The sequence below is a fragment of the Heliconius melpomene genome, chromosome 21 (genome assembly GCF_056956725.1).
Source record: "Heliconius melpomene rosina isolate 202511_hmr_F chromosome 21, ASM5695672v1, whole genome shotgun sequence".
NCBI lineage: Eukaryota > Metazoa > Arthropoda > Insecta > Lepidoptera > Nymphalidae > Heliconius > Heliconius melpomene.
Window position 1 is genome coordinate 9,619,373 of NC_140409.1, and position 17,902 is coordinate 9,637,274.

The 17,902-nt window shown below is 33.7% G+C and overlaps 1 protein-coding gene and 1 long non-coding RNA gene across 2 annotated transcripts in view; both read left to right on the forward strand.

The window, feature by feature from the left end:
• The window catches only part of Dhc16F (Dynein heavy chain at 16F), a 40,558-nt gene extending 24,116 nt beyond the window's left edge, over positions 1-16,442 (forward strand). Inside the window, exons 43-68 of the mRNA XM_085206646.1 lie at positions 805-966; positions 1,136-1,222; positions 1,305-1,394; positions 1,891-2,087; positions 2,445-2,607; positions 3,564-3,646; positions 3,827-3,938; positions 4,064-4,189; positions 4,537-4,697; positions 5,001-5,142; positions 5,290-5,475; positions 5,678-5,850; positions 6,150-6,330; positions 6,660-6,839; positions 7,112-7,345; positions 7,589-7,735; positions 7,893-8,083; positions 9,379-9,580; positions 10,789-11,026; positions 11,111-11,311; positions 11,550-11,791; positions 11,930-12,220; positions 13,425-13,577; positions 15,068-15,265; positions 15,515-15,638; positions 16,182-16,442. Of these exons, the coding sequence (XP_085062772.1) occupies positions 805-966; positions 1,136-1,222; positions 1,305-1,394; positions 1,891-2,087; positions 2,445-2,607; positions 3,564-3,646; positions 3,827-3,938; positions 4,064-4,189; positions 4,537-4,697; positions 5,001-5,142; positions 5,290-5,475; positions 5,678-5,850; positions 6,150-6,330; positions 6,660-6,839; positions 7,112-7,345; positions 7,589-7,735; positions 7,893-8,083; positions 9,379-9,580; positions 10,789-11,026; positions 11,111-11,311; positions 11,550-11,791; positions 11,930-12,220; positions 13,425-13,577; positions 15,068-15,265; positions 15,515-15,638; positions 16,182-16,411 (4,494 nt within the window). The 3' untranslated portion in view covers positions 16,412-16,442. The remainder of the gene's footprint in view (positions 1-804; positions 967-1,135; positions 1,223-1,304; positions 1,395-1,890; positions 2,088-2,444; positions 2,608-3,563; positions 3,647-3,826; positions 3,939-4,063; positions 4,190-4,536; positions 4,698-5,000; positions 5,143-5,289; positions 5,476-5,677; positions 5,851-6,149; positions 6,331-6,659; positions 6,840-7,111; positions 7,346-7,588; positions 7,736-7,892; positions 8,084-9,378; positions 9,581-10,788; positions 11,027-11,110; positions 11,312-11,549; positions 11,792-11,929; positions 12,221-13,424; positions 13,578-15,067; positions 15,266-15,514; positions 15,639-16,181) is intronic.
• Positions 9,595-10,190, forward strand: LOC146527203 (uncharacterized). The gene is made up of 2 exons (XR_014879303.1): positions 9,595-9,906; positions 10,125-10,190. It is a non-coding gene; the product is annotated as an uncharacterized LOC146527203 (long non-coding RNA).
• Positions 16,443-17,902: the final 1,460 nt, after the last annotated feature.

Consider the following 17,902-nt stretch of genomic DNA (forward strand, 5'->3'; position numbering starts at 1 on the left):
TTTAGTTTAGTTTTTAGTTTTAGTAGAGACCAGCTGAGGCCACTGTGGTTCACGGCATGTGTTTATTGTGTTTTAGCTCTACTTTAAGAAATAGAATATAAGTTACTTCACTAGCTCTCCTTAAATTCTGGTAAAGCAAAGCGTGGCGTCGGATTTTGCAAATTATCACATGAATCTAAAATGGGTGGAAAGTGTAGAACGGATGAAAAATAGAAGAAGTCATATATTACAGTAATAGCATATTCTTGTGGCTTTTCGCTAAATCCTGCATACAGCTGGATAGACAGAGGGCACAGGGACACATACATACAATGGTTGCGGATTCAATTACCACTCGGGAATTAAATGTTTAAGATTGCTATTTCATCTATAGTGTCTATTTATGTTAAGTAGTGGTTTAAATAAAATATCTATACACTTTAATTACTTCAATTTATTACAACGGCCCAAGTGTAATGTACAAGGGACGTAGTACGAAAATACAAGTGATTATCAGAGCGCGAGGATCGTGTGTTTAGTCGATGCGTTGACCGCAATTGCATTGCTGCCAGCCATGTGCCTGATCCTGCACCTCCACACTTCTTTCCGGTGTCATCACTCAACACGCTATGCCTCCTGAATTCGGCGGGAAGCGGAGAACGGAAGAATATTAATAGGGACGGAGTGCCATTACACTAAGTTCTCCGGTTCCCTCTATCTGTCGTGCTATATCTGAAAAACAGCGGAAGTCTAAAAAATGTAGTAAGGATCGAACCTACCACGACGGATTATTATTAAATAATTGTAATAATATTATTATTTCAGGATGTAGACGTGATGACAGAACGTTTATACGATGAAATGCGCCGGTACTTCTACACGACACCTAGCAGTTACCTTGATTTACTTAAACTATACCTTTCTTTACTTGATAAAAAACAACAGGACATTATACGTGGAAGAGACAGAATCTCTTGTGGTCTTCAGGTATTTATTATCCCACTTATATTTAACTAAAGTGATATTTAAAGTTACATTTAATTAAATTAAAATATTAATTTTATATAATTTTATTCGTAATACAAAAACTTGAAAAAAATATATGACTATAGTATTATATTTTAATGTGCTTTTTTCTTGTCTAATGCTTATATAGAAATTATATGAAACATATGACGTTGTCGGCGTAATGGAGCAACAAGTTAGAGAAATGGAACCAATTTTAGCAAGAAAAGCAGAGGAAGTGAGTATAATTTATATAAATTGATATTGTATATTGTTTTTCATATTTGCCTATATTATAGAGTACAAATAATTATTTTTAGGGTCTTGCTCTAGTGGCGCGGTTAAAGGTGGAACAAACAGCTGCAGATGAAGTCAAACAAGCGGTTATGAAAGATGAAGCAGAAGCTAAGGTATAATAAACCAATGTCCTATATATAAATTGTTAATTGTCGAATATTCTAACGACCACATATAATAATTAGGCAATTTTGTGTAGTCTCTTGCTTAACTATAAAATGTCATAAAAAAAAAATAAAAAAATAAATAAATCATCTTCACGCTGTGGGATACAACAGGATAGGCAGAGGGATCCTAGTGTTAAGACATTCCGTTTCCCACTTTCTCCCGAATTCTGGAGCGCCGCGCTTTGCCTCGACACCAGAGCGAAGAAATGGAAATATAAACGTAAATAAATATTTCACTTCCTCCAGTGGGGATCGAACCCACAACCGTCGCGTTACAGTCACACCCTTTTGCCGCTGCGCCACGACGGCCTCGTGAATGATTGTCATAAAAATAATATTATTTTTTTATTGTTTTTTATTCAACTAATTATAATAAATGTACTCTACAAGTGTAACTATAATAGAAAATGATAGATCCATCTAAGTTATTGCAAAATAATAGGAAAAAGCGGAAGAAGTAAAGCAAATAGCTGACGAAGCGAAAGCTGACCTCGCCCTAGCCATGCCAGCAATGGAGGCCGCACAAAACGCGTTAAAAGCGTTAAATAAAGCCGATATCAATGAGTTGAAAGCTTTTCAGAAACCACCGCCTCTTGTGCGATTTGTAATGGAACCTGTGTGTATACTTCTTGGTGCCAAGTTAGTAAATGTTTTATTTTTTTAGCTCCACACTCCACACTGTCTCCCACATATAAAAAGGTGGGAACCTATTGCTGAGGTTCTCTCTGACTATTCAGACTTCCCAACGCGCTGCCCAATTTACTTGACAATGCGTTATCTGGTAACTTGAGCAAGGAAATGAAAATAACGCATGCCTCGAAGCCGCGAAGGCGTCTGTGAATATACATATATATCTCTTATCTTTTCTCTTAATTTAGAACATAGAAAAAGTTTTGGAAAAGTATTTTACAGTTTTTAATATAGGTACTTGATTATATAGCATTGTATGTAGAGTTAACATACTGACTTTTTTTGTATTTCTTATTTCTTTTACAGACCAGATTGGGACTCTACAAAAAAGTTACTAGCCGACGTGAACTTCATACGTAATCTAGAAGAGTACGACAAGGATCATATTCCGGACGTGACCCTCAAGAAAATAAAAGTGTATTTAACACATAAGGACTTTAATCCCGATACGGTTGTTAAAGTGTCCAAGGTATTGCTACAAAAAATCTCTTTGATAAATTAATCTTATTATATCTTATAATGGAATTTACTTATGGCTTATTATGTATAGGCGGCCCGCCTGCGACTTCGCCCGCTTGAACTACACGATTATTCATTTAATAAACAGAATTGACTGACAGTCAAATGTGTTGATATCAATGAATAATATAATTTAGTCGTTCAGAAACAGTCTTAAATATTAAATTATTATTGTAAAATAATGATTGCATATTACAAAACATACCCAAATCCAATCGAATAATCCAATATCGAAATCATATCCAAAATAAGTAAACGAATATAGAATCGAAAATATATAATTGAGAACCTCCTCCTTGTGTTGAAAGATTTATCATATGCCTTGAATTATGATTAGGTAACTTTTTTTAATGAACCGATTTTGATGAAACTTTAGATGTTGAGTTAAGATAAAGCAATCGGTGCAAGTTTCAAGTAAATCGGTTCAGTACTTTCGGGGATTAGCGTGACTACACATACATACAGACAGACAGACAGACAAGAAATTAAAAAAATATAATTTTGCTTTCCATTATTCTTTTTAAGTGTTCCTCTATCCGTTTCAGTCAGAAATACTAAATGTACAGACAAAATATTTTTACTGTTTTATTATACTCGTATATAGAGATAAGATAAGATGAGTCATTGTAAGGGTCCTAGGTAAAAATATCTTCAGCCTTATAACATTGAATTTCCCTAATTAGATTAAGTATCCAATAAAAACTATGACATACTTTCATCATACATTCATATATTAGAAGACTCTAACTTTTATTTTAATATTTGCCAAAACACTAGGTTATTTATGTACTCGTATATTAAAAAATATACTAAATAGTCGTAGATGTTGTATTTATATATTTTACTATGTACTACATATACCACATAAAAAAAGTATATAATTGAATATATATATATATATTCCAGGTGTGTCGTTCGATGGTATTATGGGTGCAAGCTATTGATATGTATGCTAAAGTCTTCAGAGTTGTTGAACCGAAAATTCTCAAGTAAAATTGCTCCAGTTTTCATTATGGCACATTTATTGTAATTTATGTAAATAAGCACCATCGTAACGTAGAAATAATATCTGGACTTTTATTTTTTTACTTTATGGTATTCTTTACTACCCTGTACCGCTACGCATCGATGATGACGAATATCTATTTAAAAAAATATTATTACTTTAGGCATAAAGAAGCCGCTGCAATATTGAAAAGTGTGATGGCTGTCTTACGTGCTAAACAAAAAGAGGTTGAAGCTATTGAAGCTCAGTTAGCTAAAATGATGGATGAACTTAAGGTAAATTAGCAAATTGATTTCAATTTATAGCACATTCACGAAAACCCGTTATTGAAAAATTTCCATTATAATTGGAATGATGAAAAATTTTAATGACAATTAGTTTAGCACTTTAAATTAAACAGGTAGTAGAAGAAGAACGTTTAAAACTACAAGCGGACGTAGACTTGGCGGCCGCGCGACTCATGCGCGCCGGCAAACTCACACAAGCACTCGCTGATGAAAAGTCACGCTGGGAAGAAGGTGTTAAGGTATTTTTATTAGCTTCACATTATTCGACATACTGCAGGGAGGCATAAAGATGTGTTGAGACATTCCGTTCCCGAAGGACCGCTCGTTTTTTGAGTTGTGTTGAGTAGCGGAAGTTAAAGGCGCGCTTTGTCAATTGAACGAGGAAATGAACCTCCGAGTGGGATTCGAACGCACTACAAATTTCAATATGTTACATGTTTGTAATATAGTACCAATAACAATATCTATTTTTTTATAACAGTTAGTAGATAGTAATAAAATGAGGATATTGTTCTAGCAAAAAAAAAAATATTCAACATTTAAATGTAATTTGTTTAAAATGATTAAATCAAAAATGATATTGCAGGCGGCTACATTTAGACTGAAGTGTACAACAGGTGATGTAATAATAGCGTCAGGTTGTATTGCGTATTTTGGCGCTTTTCCATCCCACTACCGACGAGAACTCGAAGTCAAATGGGTGGAACAATGTCACGAATTGGAAATACCCTCCTCGGACACTTTTGAGTAATTATTATCAATCAAATTTTATTATTAATATATATATATATATATATATATATATATATTTAAATATTAGTAGTTTCGCACATATAGAGGAGACCTAGTGTTCAAATGCACTCAATGTTCATAACATAGCGTATTTAGTGGTAATTAGTAGTAGTGGTACTATGTTTCACTTGGCGCCTTGCTAATTTTGCAACATTTTTTACATTTACACATGCTTTTATCAATTAAATTATATTTATAAGGTTTCTTTTCTGGTGTCTAATTATATGTTCTATTCGGATTTTTTATTCACACTTTCAGTCTTATTACGGTAATGGCGGACTCGTATACAGTGCGTACATGGAATGCTCAAGGTTTACCTCGCGATGCAGTGTCTACTGAAAATGGTATATTGGTCACTCGGGCAGGAAGATGGCCACTAACAATTGATCCACAAGAACAAGTACGCTATTTGCTTATTATAGATGTTTGCTATATTTGTCTAGAAATATTTAGGCATTAAAGATTCTCGGAAGTAAATACGCATAAAATGTATAAAACTACTATATCGTTTTTATGACCTAACATTAAGTTATTTCTTATTAACTAGGCCAACAGGTGGATAAAGAACATGGAACGTGTAAACGGGTTGCAAATAACAAAATTAAATGATCCATCCTATTTGCGTTTATTAGAAAACTGCATCAGACTCGGCTGGCCGATGCTTATTGAGGACTTGGGAGAATCCCTTGAGGCTACTCTGTCACCTGTTCTCCTTAAACAAACGTTCTTTCAAGTGAATAAGATCTTTTATTGATTTATATTTTATCAACTAACTTTATTTTGTTTTTATAATATTATTTATTAACTTTTTATTTGTATTTTTGGAGAAATGTTAAAGTAATTTGACTATTTAATGCTTTGCTGAGATTTAAATTACTTAAATATTTTTTAAATATATAATATTTTTAATCAATTAATTGAACGGAACATTTTAGGCTGGTCGTCTCCTCATCCACCTGGGTGACAGTGATATTGAATACGATACCAATTTCCGCCTTTATCTGACAACGAAACTGGCAAACCCACATTACTTGCCCGAAATCTGTATACAAGTGACTCTAGTTAACTTCACGGTCACTTTGTCAGGACTAGAAGACCAGTTGTTGGCGTAAGTCAAGATAAATTTATCCTAGAAATGTTTTTAGATAAAGCAGAGATTCGAGAGAAATCGGAGAACATTATTTAAGTTATTTGCGTTTGTCTAGTTTATGGAGAGAATGGAGTGAGCTATATAAATAAATAAAAGCTTATAAAAATCTTCTAAAATATAAAAATTAATATAAATATATAATAACGTGGTTAAAACGAGCAATCACAATACAAAAAAAAATATTTCAATTCGATTTCGAATTCCAAAATAATTTATATTTGTATTAATATAAATTAATTCTTAGAAAATTATTACAGTGATGTAGTTCGTTTAGAGCGGCCAGATCTCGAATTGCAAAGATCAGAACTTATTGTTCGAATCAACGCAGACAAAGCTACTCTACTAGAGATTGAAGATAAAATATTGCGACTTCTGTATGCGTCGTCGGGCAACATTCTAGACGATGAAGAACTCATCGAAACTCTAAATGAAAGCAAGGTAACTTAGATATTTTTTAATACCTCAAGATGCAGTTCTGCTGAGAAGAGCCGGCAAGAAACTCAACAGTTGCTCTTTTCAAAATCAATGGTATAATCTATTATATTAGCTGGCAGCTATCCTGCATTACATTCAATAGACAATAATTCCATACAAGTTTATCCTCTAAAAATTTAAAAAAATTAATTAAAAATTTACAATATATTTATTAAAATCTTTAAGTATTTATTTGCGTTGCCTTTGAAACAATTATCTTTATTTTAACTTCAGCTTTTCCCGCATTGTTATGTGAGAATATTAATTAATATTACGACATTATTCAATTTAAGGAAACATCAGAAATAATAAACGCTCGACTCGAAGAAACGGAAGCAACGGAAATAAGGATATCAGCTGCTCGAGAGAAGTATCGCACAGTGGCGACCCGTGGCGCCGTCCTTTATTTTGCTGTCGCACAACTAGCCGACATAGACCCCATGTACCAGTTCTCGCTTAAATATTTTAATCAGGTTCGTTTGTTGATGATTATTTGGCTATTTTACTAGTGTATCGATCGTTTTGATAATATTCATTTAATGTATAATTAGATATCGTAGGAATCAATATATTAGGAATCTATTAAAAAAAAACGTATTTTTATTTTTGTATACTTCTGCCAGCACGCTTATTAAAATAAAGGCCAAATATGTTATTAACAACAGATATTATAATGCACAATACACATATATAATTAAATAAAAACCTGCTATTATGAAATATTTCAAATATATTCTTTATACAGGTATTTAACATAGTAATTGAGAAGAGTGAAAAGTGTGACATTTTAGAAGAACGCCTAGCAATTCTGCATCGTGAGATAACACTGTCAGTGTATCGTAATGTCTCTAGAGGATTATTTGAGAGACATAAACTTGTGTTCAGCTTTCTTCTCAACATGGCAATATACTTGCACGCTGGATTAGTTTCACAGGAACAGTGGAACTACGTGCTTAGAGGACCCGCTGGTAGCAAAATTGTAAGTAGTTTTTGGGAGTTCTTTCATTCCCTAAAACATAGAACAAGAATAAAGTAGATAAGAGGGCTCTATAGGCTTTTTAATTATAAGAACACTTTTGTTTGCATAGAGTCACCAATTTAAGGAAAGATGTATGTTAAATTAACAAAAAAATGGGAACATTAAATATGCCAAACGTAAAGCCATAGTATTCCACCCATAGCAAAGAAACAATAATACTATGTATTATACAACATTTGACAGGCACTCCCAAAGAAGCCAGCAGTAGACGCCCTAACAGATCAAATGTGGCTCTCAGTCAACCACTTACAGGACAGTGAACCGGTCTTCGCGGGACTCGCCGCCGATTGTCTGCAGAAAATTCCTATTAAACTTGGCACATTTTCTTTGGTAATGATTAATGTATTCGTTTTTAGTTAAGTACTTATACCTTTTTTTTATCTAATCTCCAAAGTAAAGACAAATAGTAATTTATTTTAAATTGAACATTTACATAAATTTATTTGTATTTAATTTTAACAACCATAACCTTTCCTGTATAATTCAGGATATTCATATAAACAAAAAGGACTCTCGTGCCCCCAAAGTAAATTGGGATGAACGTCTAAGCTCATTTGAAAAATTGATGTTAATTAAAAGTTTAAAAGAAGAGAAATTAGTGTTTGCCATAGCCCAGTACGTAAGCACTAGTTTGGGGCCCGTTTTCATTGAAAGTCCCACTGTTCAACTAAGCACATTGTAAGTAATTTGTTCTATTTAGAATTTATATATTATTAGATTTTTAATATTCACTATTTTTCAATGCAAAAAATAGTTGTTATTTATGTGCTTATAAGTTATATACTTAGAGAAATAGTAGGTCATTTGTTAATGTCTAAATATACCATTTTAGTTTCACACGTGTTTTATTTGTATCACCTAAGGTTTTAAAAGCACCTAAACCGTAGAAATAACTAAAGTATGTAAATATTAAGTAGTATAGATTTAGTAGTAATACAGCTGGATTAATTTATTAAATTTAGCAGACGATACAACTTTTTATGAAGCAGGTTCAGTGCCCGTTTTATAAAGAGTCACTTAGTTATTATTGTAGTACGTAGTAAATAATATACAGTAAATATATTATATTATATTATATATAGAGTTTATACGATCATTAAATTACATAATCCACCAATATTTGGTAGATAGCTATAATTTTCTTAATGTCTAATAAGTTTTTAAGGCAACCTGTAAGTTAAACAATCAAATTTCATAAGTTTATAATTATCATTCGTCGCTTGGTGTCAGGCTTTTTATTATAAATCTATATAAAGCTATTTTTAAATGATAAAAATTAATATTAATTCATTTGATATATTTTTTTAATGATATTAGTTTTAAATATTTAATTCGCTCTGCATGGCACCAAATTAAGTTTAAGGTTTTTTTTCTTCACATTTTATCACTAACGAGGTAGCCTGAGAGAACATATCTAGTTGACAGTAGACGAGGCTAAAGAGGTCTTTCTCATCGGCCTCGTCCACTCCACACTCCACATCAACCTCTACATGTTTGCCCTGCTTTTTACATGACCTTCCTCCAGTATCATCGACTGTGTGTTTTCAAAATCACCCAAGGTTTGCCTCTCTCTTGCCACTTATTTCTCCTTCATAAATATATTAATGGATTTTGCCATTCTTTCATCACTCACTCGCTCGACGTGTTCAAACCGCCCGAGCATGTTCTTCATTCTCACCGTGACATCCCTAATCACTAATTCGTCATTCTGTTTATCCTCTTCATTGTGGATTCGGTTAACTAAACTGATTCCGTATATCCTACGAAGAGATCGTATCTCCATAGCGTTCGATTTTCTTTCATTCTTCTGTAACCCACAGCAGGGCAACTTATAACAGCGTCGGTACCAGCACTGAACATAATCTATCGTTTTATTTACAATTAAAATCCCAGTTTTCAAAGTTTTAATTTGGGCTCTTATATTACTTGGGGGTGCGATACATATAGATAATATAAAGTTTTGCTTTTAACAGATACGCAGACACGGCCGCATGTATACCTTTAGTGTTTGTCCTAAGTACTGGTTCGGACCCGTTCGGAGCATTCCAAAAATTCGCAATCGACATGGGAAAGCAGGATAACGTTCGCTCTATATCTCTCGGCCAGGGTCAAGGCCCTGTTGCTGAAAAATTAATAAATAATGGAAAGCCTAAAGGCGATTGGGTCTTTTTACAGGTAATTAAATATACGAGGTGTGTTCAAAAAGTAAGGTGACTTTGTATTTTTAAGAAAAAATATTTATTTATTTATCAATATTTATGTTGTCCCCTTCAAAGTAATCCCCCTCAGATACAATACACTTATGCCAACGGTTTTTCCAATCGTCAAAGCACTTCTCATAAGCACTTTTCGGTATAGCCTTGAGCTCTTCCAGCGATGCAGTCTTTATCTCTTCAATCGTTGCAAATCTCCGTCCTTTCATAGGTCTCTTTAGTTTTGGGAACAAGAAAAAGTCACATGGGGCCAAATCCGGTGAATATGGTGGCTGAGGCATGATTGTGGTGTTGGCCAAAAAATCTCTCACCAGCAAAGATGAGTGAGCAGGGGCATTTTAGCAATTTCGGAACAAACTTCGCTGACACACGTCTCATGCCCAAAACGTTAGAAAAAATTTCATGGCACGAGCCAAGCGATATACCAACATCCTCAGCAACTTCTCTGATAGTGATTCGACGATTTTCCAGAACAATTGTTTTCACTGCTTGAACGTTTTCATCAGTTGTTGACGTGCTTGGGCGTCCAGAGCGAGGCTCGTCATTGGCATCTTCCCGGCCATCTTGGAAGAGTTTGTACCACTTGTAAACATTTTTTTTACTCAGAACAGTTTCACCGTATGCCACTGTCAACATTTTAAGTGTTTCGGAGCACTTTATTTTATTTTTTACACAAAATTTTATGCAAATCCTTTGATCCATATTTTTCGATAGCAAGAAATCGCCGAGCACGCAAAACACTTATAACCTTTACGCCTCTCCCAACCAAACAAAAAATGCTATACACTTGAAACTTGGTACAGATGTTCGGGAAGAGTGTACCAACATAACAAAATAAAAAAATCGATAATCGAAAGTACGTTGCCCGCCAAATTTGAAAAGTCACCTTACTTTTTGAACACACCTCGTATATACATTAAGCCATTCAGTTCAGTGTTTTAAATTATTTACTTTACCTTTAATTTTCAAATTAAAATGGTATCATACTTTTATATGTATGATATTTTTCTTTGTATACGAGAATTTTTATTAGCGTGTCCATCATAATTATGTATGTGTGTCTCGTTATTTCCATATCTCTTTTATTATTCATAACCATATTTTTTTTTATTGCAAATACTCTTACAGATAGACTAATTGTTACCAATAATTTATTGACATTTGTTTTAGAATTGTCACTTAGCCGCGTCGTGGATGCTAAGTCTGGAGGTAATAGTTGCGAACATGAGCAGTGATGCAAGTATACACGAAGATTTTCGACTTTATCTCAGCTCTATGCCAACCCCAAAGTTTCCCGTTTCTGTACTTCAAAATTCCGTAAAAGTCACCAATGAACCACCAAAGGGACTAAAAGCCAATGTAAAAAGGGCCCTTATCGAAATGGAAGAAGACTTCTTCGAAAATCATGGTACAAAAAATTAGTAATTATAGCATTACTATATATCATTTACAAGACTGTAAATAACACAATTTTGTAATTTTCTACATATAGTGCTCGAGCAGGATTGGCGAACCATGCTTTTTGGAATTTGCATGTTTCATGCAATCATACAGGAACGTAAAAAATTCGGAGCCTTGGGGTGGAACATTACATACGAATTTAACAACAGCGACCGCGAGTGTGCACTTCTGAACTTGCAAATGTTCTGCGAGTCTGGACATATTCCTTGGGACGCTTTAGAGTATATTACTAGTGAGAATTATTGCACTTACTTATTGAGATTTTTAATTAGATATACCGTACATTGTCTGTTTAAAAAACAATTAATTTTACGTTTTTTCCTGCGTTGCTGTGCACTTGGGCAGTGTCAATACTATCGAACGAATAATTTAATACTCGCTGTTATTATTCGGCCGTTATTACTCCAGAATTGGACGGAAAATGGCTACCCCTTGTGCAGGATACACCTCGAAGCTGATTTTTTTTTTAGGTCAAATTACATATGGAGGGCGAGTAACGGATATGTGGGACCAACGGTGTCTCACCACAATATTGAAACTGTTTTTCTCACCTCCGACGCTCGAGGACAGTTACACGTACTCCCCCTCTGGCATCTACTACTGCCCCAGACTGGACAAGCTCAACGCTGTCCGCGAGTATATCGACACCCTGCCCGTCATTGAGGATCCTGAAGTGTTTGGAATGCACGAAAACGCTAATATTGCGTTCGAAGTGAGCTTATTTTAAAGTGTTCATTGTAGATCAAATTAAGGAATGTTTATGAAATGTTTTATTATATATACATATATAGAAATGACAAATATTTGACTGTAATTTTTACAATGATCACAATGAATTTGTTATATTCAGAGTAAAGAAACGAGTACCCTCATAAATACTATAGTAGATGTACAACCTCGAGCTGGAGGCGGCGGAGGAGGAGAGACGCCTGATGAAATAGTATGGCGTATATGTGAACAGACCCGGGCCGCGGTGGTCACTAAAGTGGACAAGTCTCTTGTGAACCCAGACCTCATGGTGCCAGACGACATGGGACAGCTGCACTCGCTGTCGACGGTCTTGCTCCACGAAATCGATAGATTCAACATACTTCTGTCACTTATACATAGCTCGCTCAATGAACTACAGAAAGCTATTAAAGTTAGTACATTTTTAAAATATTTTGTAAGTTTTGTTACTAGGTAGTTTGCTGTAAGAATATCTTATTTCAAATCGATTTGATAGTTATATACTTTCAATTAACAAGGAAAAATATATGTATAATATACTACAATAAAACTTAATCATTATTTCATTACATATAAAATGTATAAAAGAATCCAAATTTATTAAAAAATGAACGATAAATATTTTGAAGCAGCCTGTACAAGTTTACAATGACAATTTTATAGTTATTAAAAGTTCTCAGACGTTTTGTATATCTGAATAAATTTGAATTTACTTCAGACATCACGTACCTATACGAAATTTCAGGAATGTGCATATCTCAAAGCGAATTCAATATAAAAGTTTAATATTAAACTTTAGTAAGCATATGAGTTTAGGCCGAATTACGCCACTCAACACGATGCAAAATTCGATGGAAAGTAGAGTACGGAGTGTTTTAACACTGGATTCCCTTTGTCTATCCTGCTTTGTACGAGATAAAATAGACAAAAAAAATAAAATAGTAATCAATCAAAAATGACATTGACTGATAACATAATAGATATTTAAAATTCCCTTTGATAATATACTATGCTTCCTAATAATCCTAAATAAAATCTTTGATAATGTTAGACAATAATATTATCAAAGGGGATTATTGGGAAGTATGTTCAGGCAGGTGTGAAGACGTCTGTTCTTCGTTTCTCTTTTTGAAATATGGTAGTCTGAAACGCTTGAAAGGCAATAAGCCGAGAACTCAACGCCGCACATATCATTCTAGAGCGGAGAAATGAAAATAAGTCATTCCTTCTAGTAAAAATAGATCACTCCACCATTGTATTTTTCAATTAGACGCTGTCCCACTACGCTAGCGTTGCATTATATTATTACTTGTGCTTTTGCCTCGACACCAGAGCCAACAAAATAGGAATATTAAATATTTAATTTCATCGAGTAGGAATCGAACCCGCAACCTGTCGCGTGCACAATACCATCACACTGTGCAGACATGCTCCATGACTACCAAACTACTACTACTACTCTACTGACTACCTATCAAATTGAATTAAATTTAAAATAAAATATATTTTCGACTTTAATTTCAATTAAAATTCCTTTTTAGCGTCAATTGAATTGAATTCTAGTTAATTAGTATACCTACTTAATTAGTAAGTTACAAATTATTTTGTATTTTTAGGGCGTGGTGGTAATGTCCGAGGAGTACGAAGAGGTGTTCAACTCCTTCCTCAACAACAAGGTGCCGGAGATGTGGCACCGCCGCGGATACAACTCTCTGAAGACGCTCGCCAGCTGGATACATGATCTTACCCTTCGGATTGATTTCATTGAGGTCGATCACTGGGAAATTTTCACTTTTATTAGTTTTTAATTTTCATTTCATTTATCCGAATGTGGATTGAAATCATGCATGAATCATCGACACAAAGTGTGAATGTAAACTGGCTGGTTGTGGGTTCGTTCCCCACTCGAGGAAATTATTTAAATACATGAATTCGGTGGAAATTGGAGAACGGAGTGTCTTAACACTAGGTTCCCTCTGCCTACCGTGCTGTGTGCGGGATAGGTGCGTGAAGCTGATTTGATTTGTAGTTTATTTAAAAATATGGTGTTGTTTTAATAAAATAATATAAATTTCGCCGATAAATATTATAATATAAATTATAATTGTGGCTTCACAATCATATATAGAGATATGTTCGCCCGTTCTTATGCATATGTATATGTGTGTATCAAGGGCTGAATCCGCTTTAATAAAACGACTGGGGAATTAGAGGCTATACATCAATGCGCATTGAAGTGAATTGCAGCTGCGAGGCAAGAGATGCCTCGACAACGCGAGATGTCATACAATAAAAGTTAAATTAAAAAATTAAAAAATAATTAAACGATTGAAACGACGAAAAGAATTGAAGCAATGACATGAATATTAGAAAGTTAGGTTTAAATAATTTTTAACAAAAAAGAAACAGAGTTCACCCGTTCCATAATTAGAACCTAACCAAACTCTCATTAAACTGCTCTTGAAATGTGTATCGTTCCCAAAAAAAGAATAATCAAAATCGGTTAAACCAGTCAAAAGTTCTGAGGTAGCGAACTAGAAAAAATACAGTCAAATTCATGATAATGTCCTCCTTTTACAAAAGTCGGTTAAGAAGATGTTTTACGTGAGAAAATAGTTAAGCGATAATATTTGCCCGTTTTAAAAAAGGTACAGAAGAGTACAGTCTTTCCAATGTAATATTTTTTTGTTATACAAATACACTTTTGTCACCGCTCAGAAAAGAATTGAGAATAATGAATTAAGAAGAATTCTGAACATATGAAAATAATAATAACTATGTCTAGGCTTTCTTTCTTTGTGTGTTCATGTTGTAATGTATTACAATAATCTCTGATCTACGAAATGGCTGTCGATATAAAATTTGTTCGAAATGTTTACGTAGCCATTTAGCAAATTAACTATAGCAGATTATATAAAATATATAGATATATTCAACATGTGCTCGTTTTAGAAAAAGATTATATTTAAATTATTTCTAATAAATTTGGATTCACTCTGCCTATTCTGTTATAGTGAAAATAGCGTGAATTTGAAAAACAAAGTAAAATTTTAGCAGCATTTTAATTTTGAGCCAGCTAATTTATATTGTATGTATGTAATTAGTATTACTTATTTGCTCGTCAATAATAGGTTATGGTCGCCGCCGTCGTCTATAAATAAATATTCTATAACACACTTGAGAGTAGATTTCGCCAGCAAGTAAATTTGCAGTATCTAGTCAAATAAAAAGTGAATAAATAAAATGAAAATGTTAACAGAAATGGCTGGTAGAGGGTTCGCAGCCGAGCAGCTGGGTGTCGGGGCTGTTCTTCCCGCAGGGCCTGCTGACGGGCGCGCTGCAGGCGTACGCGCGCCGCTACCATGTGCCCATCGACGCCTTACAGTTCGACTTCCACCCGCTGAAATTGTTTTTGTCGCAAGAGGACGTGTTTAAATACAACAAAAAGAAGACTAAGGTATTCTTGTGATTTGGAGCTCATGCCTATTTCAAACAAAAGTATTAAAAAAAAATATTTTTTAGAAATTTCTTAAATGTGAATTTCAAATTTAGAAATAAAACTTCACAAATATCTATATCGACACTGAAAATCATTGTGTTTCTGTATTTTAATTTCGCATTTGCATTAAACAGACATCATATTCTGATTATTTGCTCTATTAAGAGATAGAGAGATTCTTTTTACCGTTGTCATTTGATGCCACAGGAAGACGATGCCAATGTGTTCGGTGTTCTGGAGAAGCCCGAGGACGGTATCAATATACACGGTCTATTCATAGACGCAGGACGCTGGGATCAGGAGAAGAATTTACTCGTTGATGCTTTGCCAGGTGAAAATAGGACTAACTTTGTAATACACATAACAGCTTAAAAATCTGAATATCAGCTTTTTTAGCCGACAAATGATCTCTGTAAGAACAATTATTGTTTTATTAAATCTCATAAAAGTTTATTTGTAGATAAATAGTAATACATTCTTATATCCCTATAAAATAAGGGTGTTTTGTATGGCTTTAGAAATACTAGTTGCTGCAATAATTATACACTGAACTAGAGGAATTACTGTTATTATTAAAATGAATCAATAGATAACATTGTCATTAAATCCAGAGGTCAGGCAAATCATTAGCATGATGTTTCGATTTACGCAGTTACACAAAGAAACGTTATTTTCAATTCTTTTCATTTCCAAATGAATGCGATGCAACTTGTACTGCATTGTATAAAAAATAATAATAGACTTACAACATGAATAATAATAGACTTAGAACTGTATCACGCAAACAGCAAAGTAGGTAGGCAGAGGGGAGGGGGGAGGGGGGCCGGTATTGCAGTGTACACTCGATTGTACTGTATATGTATATAATTTTAAGGAGAAATGAATCCACCCCTCCCCGTGGTGTGGTTCGAGCCGGTGCTGGCGCTGCCCAAGCCGGACCCGCGCTACGAGGCACCGCTGTACAAGACGTCGGAGCGCGCCGGCGTCCTCTCCACCACGGGGCACAGTACTAATTTTGTGTTGCCCGTGCTGTTGCCTTCCAACGCGCATTCAGACTTCTGGATTATACGCGGCACGGCGCTGCTCACTCAAATGACAGATTAGATGTAATAAATGTTATTTATTTACCACTTTAGTATTTCATTTGTATTTTTATTAAGTGACTGACGGGCAAAGCACAGCCAGGACAGAATGTAGGCGAGCTCTAAGAGGGAATTGTCCAAAATACAAACAGTAACGGGTCACGGAACTTTACTTTTTGCAGTCGAAACTACGGAGGTATTACTAATACATCAAGATTTTAATCGTGGGCGACTTCCACGGAATGCTAGCTAAATATTTGCACCTGCATACTCTGAATTGGTCAAACTAGCTCTTGTAATTTAACTATATAACTGGTGTAAAATTTTATAAACGAAAAAATAAGCCGGTATCGTTCACCTGAATTTATTGTTCCTTTTTTTTTTCTCATTTTGGAAGTTTGGTTACATGCTAATGTAGATATAGATAAAATATAGATAAAAATAGATGTAGGTAATAATAAAATTATGTTAAGTATAATTGACATAAGTCTATACAAAGATCTCAGAGCTTCCATTATTTAAGAATTTGCATATTTTAAATAATGGAAGATCTTCTTCTTCTTCTTAAGAAGATATGATAATGCCCCGAATATGAATTCCGATAAAACCCTTTTAACGTAACAGTTAATGTTAACGTTATCTAAGATTATTAAGCAATGAAATAAAAGGAAACATAATAAAGTTATATAAATTTAATAATTCTAACACATTTACACAAATAATAAACAAGTGGCAGCTAGAGAATGAATAATTATTAAAACTTATAATACATATTAAAATTTATAAAATCCGTAAAATCAATGAATTAATAATTATTAAAACTTATAATACATATTAAAATTTATGAAATCCGTGAAATCAATGAAGGAATAATTATTAAAACTTATAATACAAATTAAAATTTGTAAAATCCGTGAAATCAATGAATGAATAATTATTAAAACTTATAATACAAATTAAAATTTGTAAAATCCGTGAAATCAATGAATGAATAATTATTAAAACTTATAATACAAATTAAAATTTATAAAATCCGTGAAATCAATGAATGAATAATTATTAAAACTTATAATACAAATTAAAATTTATAAAATCCGTGAAATCAATGAATAAAAAAATATGGAGTTAAAAAGTAAAATCTTCTCTAACTGCGTAGTGAACGTTCATATAACGACAGTTTATTAATACAATAAAAAACAACAAATCAAAATTGCTACTTAGTTACTAACACTTAGGTATAATTTAAAAATATCTAAAACCGCTGTTAAAAACTAGTAATGTTTATACATCTGAATACAATGAGATTTCGGGAGAGGCAATTGATTTATTAATAGCATTATTTAAAAGTGATTTATTTAACTGGTTAAAACTTTGTATTTCGAACAATATCAGAAAACAATGTTGCAGATTGCGGTCACAGTGCGCGCCTGTGACACCTCCAGACAGACCTATTTACAGCACACACCAACATACACCAACACAGGACTAACTTCGTATTTGTGTTGCCGCATTA